General features: G+C 54.1%; 1 protein-coding gene across 1 annotated transcript in view; it reads left to right on the forward strand.

Moving 5' to 3' along the window:
* NOD1 (nucleotide binding oligomerization domain containing 1) overlaps nucleotides 1-4473 on the forward strand; it is a 33200-nt gene extending 28727 nt beyond the window's left edge. Inside the window, exon 13 of the mRNA XM_079785824.1 lies at nucleotides 44-4473. Within this exon, the coding sequence (XP_079641950.1) occupies nucleotides 44-153 (110 nt within the window). The 3' untranslated portion in view covers nucleotides 154-4473. The remainder of the gene's footprint in view (nucleotides 1-43) is intronic.
* Nucleotides 4474-6677: the final 2204 nt, after the last annotated feature.

Here is a 6677-nt window from a genome sequence, read left to right on the forward strand (position 1 = left end):
GCGCTGGCAGCAGCGGCAGCCACTCTGCGGCCACCTGTCTTAGGTGTCGTCTTGCGTGGGGCCGGCCGGGGGCCCGGGGCCTTCACAGATGCTCTGACGGGCCAGCTCCCTGCACGGCTGGTGCCGTCTCACGGGGAAGCGCGGGCTTTGTGAGCCATGTTGTTCCTGGAAACATACGTGCAGCGACGGTCCTGAGTGCCCACGATCGTGGTAACCTGCGTCGAGAGGAATGACGGAGCTCACACAACGCCGGCCCGGACGCTGGGGGAGGGAGCTGTCGCTGCTGTCCTCACCGAGCCGTCGAGGACGTGGTGCAGAGAAGATGCTCCATGAACAACAAGTGCTTTGCCTGCAGTCTTCCTCCTCGGTACCTCCCCATGTGCTGCTGTCCCCCCCACTTCACAGCTGTAGATACTGAGGGGTGCCCCGTGGGGTGGCAGTGGGTGCCAAGGAGAAGACTCGGCACAGGCTTTTTCCTCCTGGGGCCTCCCTGCCAACCAAGACCACTGGCTGCGCTCTAGCTGAGAGCGAGGGCGATGCCTTCGTGACGCCGCGTTCCCACTCGGGGCTTTCCCACGGCGAGGCTGACCTCCTCCGGAGACTAACCCCGTGGGCAGAGCTGCTCTGCCCCAGGAAGACTGCCTGCCCCCCCCCCCCCCGAGGGACGGGCGTGGCTTACCCTTGTGGTCCTGGCACCCACGGAGCCTCCTCTCCCCTGCCCGCCTCAGGAGGTCTGCCCCTGAGTAGTAGTGAGGGTGACGGAGTTGGAGCCAGGAGTCGGGCGGCTCTGAGGACCCGCTAGCATGTCAGACCCCGACCACGGTGACGGGCGCATGGTGGGTGCTAATGGGGAGGGTGGCGATAGGACCAGACGACCTGCCCTTTTGCCATTCCGTTTGTTAATAAATCCTGAACACACTGTTTCTGATGGCCTGAGTCCGGGATGCCCTAGGGACTGGATCTGGTGAGCACGCTGTTTCCTGATCCCCACGCTGGCGCCTTCAGTGCACCGGGCAGCCCTGGGTGACGCGTGGGGAGAGCCTGGTGCAGGTCAGAGGCATCCTCACTCTGGTCCTTCATAGGCCTCGCCATCCACCACCAAGTCCAGACAGGTGGCTGCTCAGAGGAAATGACTGAGGCAGGGGGCTGGGGCTGGGGGATGCCGGCTTGGGCCAAATTTCACGGCTCCCCGCTGTGCCAAGAGAGGTCCTGGCAGGCCAGGTCCGATGTTCCCTATGTTCCTCGGCCGTTGGGCTGAGGGGATGACCCAGAGGCACCGAGCTGAGTGGTCGAACCCGAGAGGGGAAGGGGCGAGGCCCCCAGCAGTACCTTAGTGTTCTTGGAGGAGCAGCCTGCTGGGTACAGCAGCCCTGTTGGGGGGTGCAGTTCTACAAGTCCCCTGGGCTATGGGGAAAATTCTGTGCTGTCACCCAGCCGCGTGGTGGCCATTCCCATAAGGCGCTGCTTTCTGTACTTTCACCTACAGTCACCCCCCCCGAGGCAGCAGCTTTCTCTACCAGAGAATCTGGGCACAGATATGCCCGAAAGCACAAAGGCGGGGTGCACAGAGCCAGACAACCACACTTCTCAGCCGACAAACCAGTACTGGATTACACCACTCACTCTCAACTTTTGAGTCTAAAATTTATTTGGAAACTACCACAAGTGACGGCTTTTAGAGACTCAAAATCTACGTGCTGTTGGCTTAAATTCTATTTGGAAATACCTTGGTCTTCTAGGTGATGAATGAAAGGTTTTTCTCTCACAAAAGGAGAATCAGGACCTTAACTTGCTGGGCAGAGACGTGGGGATTTTCCTAGGCAAGAAAGACACAATGGAAAAGGAAAAGAAAAGAATTCCACAAACTCGGATATAATTATTTCTTTTTCACAGGACGTCTCGGTTGATTTTGGGAAAGAAGCCACAGCTCCCACATCTCAGACGTGCATTTCTGGCACGTTCCTGCTGACTGTGAACTTACTGGGCGGCTTCGGGCTGGTCCTAGTAAGGCTGCTGGAATCTCCATTTCCGCCTTGAAAATGGGAATGTGAGAGCCCTGACTCGCAGGGCGGGTGGAAGATGAAACGAGCTGATGCAAGGAAAGCAGTCAGCACAGAGCCGGCACAGGGCCGCTGCTCAATATGCGCTGGTTGTTAGCAAACCCATGTTTCTCTTTTCTGCTCACAGAACCCACAGGTTGTCCGCATCTCTTAGGTTTAGGGAACTTCTCAACAAGGTCAAACATGGGGCTGGAAGGTCTCAAAGACAAGTCCAAAAATATTCAACATTGAGCTTCCTGCGATAGCCTAGCTTTGTCAGTGAAAAGCACAGGCGTTAGTTTCCATCATTGTTACCAAAGAGCCCTCCCATGTAAGCGTCACTCACCGAACGGGAGGCGGGCCCATGTCTTCCTGGCACAGCAGGGAGCCAGCCCCACCACACAAAGCCGGCCCAGGAGCCTTTGCCAGGCGCATTTTCAGCTCCTGAACTGGGAAGGAGCAGTTGGCTCATTGCTATCCAGGGGTGGCACTCATCTACTTCAGTAATTACTCAAACAACCACCAACCTTGCTGTGAAGCTGGAAGGCAAAGCCATGACCATTATCCCGGGCCCATGGGTAGGAATTTTAATAAAAGTGGAATTAACTCGTGAGGAGGCCCTGGATCAAGTTACCCCGAAGATGGGCTCAGGGCAGAGCTTCGGGGCCCAGGGGCCATCCCAGCACGATTCTCTCAGCCTTCAAACTGCATCAGCTGCACCCAAGACCAGCTTAGGACTTTTAGTGGCACTCAGCACTGAAAAGGTCATGGGCCCCTAATGATCTGTAACTTTAAAAAACAAACAATAGTAAATTGTAAAGTAAGTGCCAGGATGCTAAACAAGTTTCTGGTTTTTCCCATGACGACTTGGGTGCTTTCTTGGGGAATAACAAATATCAAAATATCTCTAATTTCTTTCTTGATTTTTTTTTTCCTGTCTCAGTGCTTTACTTTTTAATTATAAAAGCACTATCACAATATGGAAATAAAAGTTTAAACTTTTGTGATAACATTATCCTAACACAGGCATTTTACTTTTTGCACGTTATCTTCCCAGGTTTTGCCTTCTTTGAGGCATTTCCCCACTCCCTTTGTTTTTACTGTGGTAAAATATATAACATAGAATTCGCCATCTTACCCATTTTTAGTGCAGTTCAATGGTATTACATATATTCACACTGCGGTGCAACCATCACCACCACCCAGCTCCAGGACTCTCTTGTTCTTGCAAAATCGAAACTCTGTCCTCATTAACGCCACATCCTCTCCCCCAAACCCCCACACCCATGTCCCTGGCAACAAGCCCTCTACTTTCTCTTTCTATGATTTGACTACTCTAATTACCCTGTATACAGGGAATCATGCAGTGTTTGTCTGTTCTATCTGGCTTATTTCTTTTCCAACCTGTGTGAGCCCATGCAGTTTAGGGGTGTAGCAGGTGGTGTAGAAGCAGGTGGAGTTAAGAGAAGAGCAGGAAGCCAGCAGTGTCTCCTTTGAATAGGAACAACACTCCTGCCCCGGACTCTCACCCTAGATCAAGCAAGCATGTCAAACTCAAAGGCTAACACGGGCCAAATAAACAAGGTTTAAGTTTATGTGGGCCACAACAAAACAAAAGCTTCAATTTTCATAGAAACGTAGGTTTATTTCGGGAAGTGCAGTATAAAAAAAAAAACAAGAGCAATGACAAAATTAATGTGTGCTTCCTGACACTTGGCATCTCTTCTCTGCCACCATCTTTCCTGCTTCGGGGGAAATCTTGTTCACAGTGATTACTTTCAAAACTGAGCCAAGGTGAGTGTCAGTAATTCTGGATCTGGACAGGAGACCTATTTCCTTTCATAACTGTAAATACTGCTCACACCATTATATTGGTTGGGCCGCAAACATATTCGTTGTGGACATGCTTGCCTTAGATCAGCGGTTACCAACCCGGTGGTCCATGGACCACTGGTGGTCCGTGAGGTCCGAAAGGTTGGCGACCGCTGCCCTGGATGGTGTTCAGGCTCCCTCCCACCCTCACCCCCCACTTCCCTACACAGGTCATTGCTCAGACGGCACAGGCAGTAACTACAGCTGGGCTGCAGGGAAGATGAACGGTCCACGAGCTGGCATCTCTTTGAAGGCTGATACTGTGCTAGAACCACTTAGTATACTGACAGGACAGCTGTATTTTCAAAATCAGGTTTCCTTGATATATAAAAGTATACATATGTATGGGCTCTATCAGTGGATAGAACGTCGGCCTGTGGACTGAAGGGTTCTGGGTTCGATTCCAATCAAGGGCACATGCCCGGGTTGCAGACTCAATCCCCAGTAGGGGGGTGCAGGAGGCAGCCAATCAATGATTCTCTCTCATCATTGATGTTTCTCTCGCCCTCTCCCTTCCTCTCTGAAATAAATAAAAATATATTAAATAAATAAAAGTATACATATGTATGGATGTGCCCGTGCTTTGCCTAAACAAACCCAATCTAACTGAACCCGTTCACACTGGGTCTGATGGCAACTTCCTCCCAGCAACCCCGTGAAGTAGGACTGATCTCATGAATAAGGAAACAGACCTAGTGAGTGTGGATAGGCATCGTGTCATACTAATCAGGACGCATGTAAAGATGGAACAAGCCCTGGCCGGTGTGGCTCAGTTGGTTGTGCGTTGTCCCATGCACCAACAGGCCATCGGTTCAATTCCTGGTCAGGGCACATGCCCTGGCTTCTGGCTCGATCCCCGATGGGCAGTCGTGCAGGAGGCAGCCAACTGATGTTTGACTCTCACATCGCTATTTCTCTCTCTCTAAAAACATTTTTTTTAAAAAAATGGAACAAAAGAAAGGCAAAACCCTTCAAGAAAGAGATTTTGGCAAACGTAGAAAGTTGACAAAGTCTAAGATTTTGAGCTCCCTTAGTGTGGCCAGCGAGGACACGTGCTGGAACGCAAAAGCACGCCCACGGACACACACGTCGTTACGGGTGGAGCAAGAACCAGGACATGGGCCTGCTGCTGGTTTTACTTTCCCTCTGTTCTGTGTGACCTTCTGTTCACTCTGTAAATGACCTTCCTGCCACACCCATTACTAGTAAACCTGGTCCCAAGCCGTTGGGGCGGGTGAAACAATGACCTCCCTGCCCTGGGGTTCGTTGGGAAGCCTGGTCTTTAAGCCTAGGTCCCTGGTGCTAAAAGCGACAGGATCCAGACTCCCATTTACAGGCCTCGCTGTCTGAGAGTCGCAAGGACAGGAGCTCCTTCCTCACCGGCCACAGGCCCTCCAGCCCCCAGCACCGGACTGACCAGAGGAAGTAGGTGCGCAGGGAGAGCTGGAGGTCAGAGTTGGGTGATTCTCATCACAAGAGGGCAGCACACGCCCAGCAATGACCCATGGCGCACATGGCCCGGAGGAGTCGGGGCCTGGTGACCGGGGTTTTATTTCAGTAAGACTCCATCCAAAGTACACGGTGTTAAAAGCAACTGCATCTTCAGCCCATTCACCCGAGTTCAGACACTGGTAAGCAGGGCGGGCCGGCCCACGGCACCCTGAACAGCACCGTCACAGACCGTCCTCGGGTGCCAAGGATCTGGGTTCAAACCCGTGCTCCCAGAAACTGTGTGACCTTGGACAAGTGACTCAGCTTTTCTGTGCCCGAGTTTCCTGCCCATAACAGCAGCGCTCCCCTCGCTCCCCTCGCTCGGCTGTTGTGGGAAGCAGGTTAGTGTATGTAAAGCACTAACACCCGACTGGGCTAGGGCTCCAGTAATGGGAGCTCTGGTTACCTCCCCGCACCTCTTCCCTCCAGCACTGCCTCAATGAGGATCAGGGACCAGGCGAGAGCAGGGGGCCGGCCGGGCCATCCTTCCCATCCTGAGAGCCCCCCAAAACAACACCGCTCTTTTCAAACAGCACAAGCTCCAGACTCCTCAGCAGCCTGGAGACCGGAGGCCATGCCCAAGGCTGAACACCTGCCAGCTGAGAGCCAAGCAGCCCCGACACGGCACACGCCCAGGCGGTTCAGAAGCGGCATCAGGAAAGCCCAGCCCACTTGCATCCGGATCTGACGTCACCAGCTGGCCCCCCACACGGAAACCCTGTGGCTGAAGGGCATTGCTTTCTTTGGTGTCAGCAGGTGGCTCCCGGGTTCTGGTGTCTCTCTCTTTCCCTCATCACCGTGGCTCTGCCTGAAGCAGAAGGGAAAGAGGGGCGTCCCGAGAGCGGGCAGGCGAGGACAGAACCAAACAGACCAAATCAGGAAGGTGGAGGGGGGTGGGCTAACTCCCGAAACCCCGACTTCCACCCGGCTGTCGCCCCGTGTCCGGGAGCCGGCCCCGCGTGTCTGGGCCGTCAGCCCGCCTCCTGGACACAGAAGTCCAGTGGAGCCGGCAGCTCATCGCCCAGAGCGGCTGTGCCGGTGCCCGGCCGCCACCACTGCCCAGGTTTCCCAGGGGTGCCCGCTAGGCAGCGTGCCAGGGCGTCCTCCTGCTGAGACGGCGCGTACTTCGCTCCCCTTCCCCAGGAGGCCTTAGTGGTGGTGAACGAGGCCCTGCCATTGGAATCACCTGGCCCAGGACCTGTGCTCACCACCGCCCCGTGAGGGAGATTTTCTGAGACCGTTTCCCTCCTCCCGCTCCCACCACAGACAAACTGT

Source organism: Cnephaeus nilssonii, assembly GCF_951640355.1.
Source record: "Cnephaeus nilssonii genome assembly, chromosome: 12".
Lineage (NCBI taxonomy): Eukaryota > Metazoa > Chordata > Mammalia > Chiroptera > Vespertilionidae > Cnephaeus > Cnephaeus nilssonii.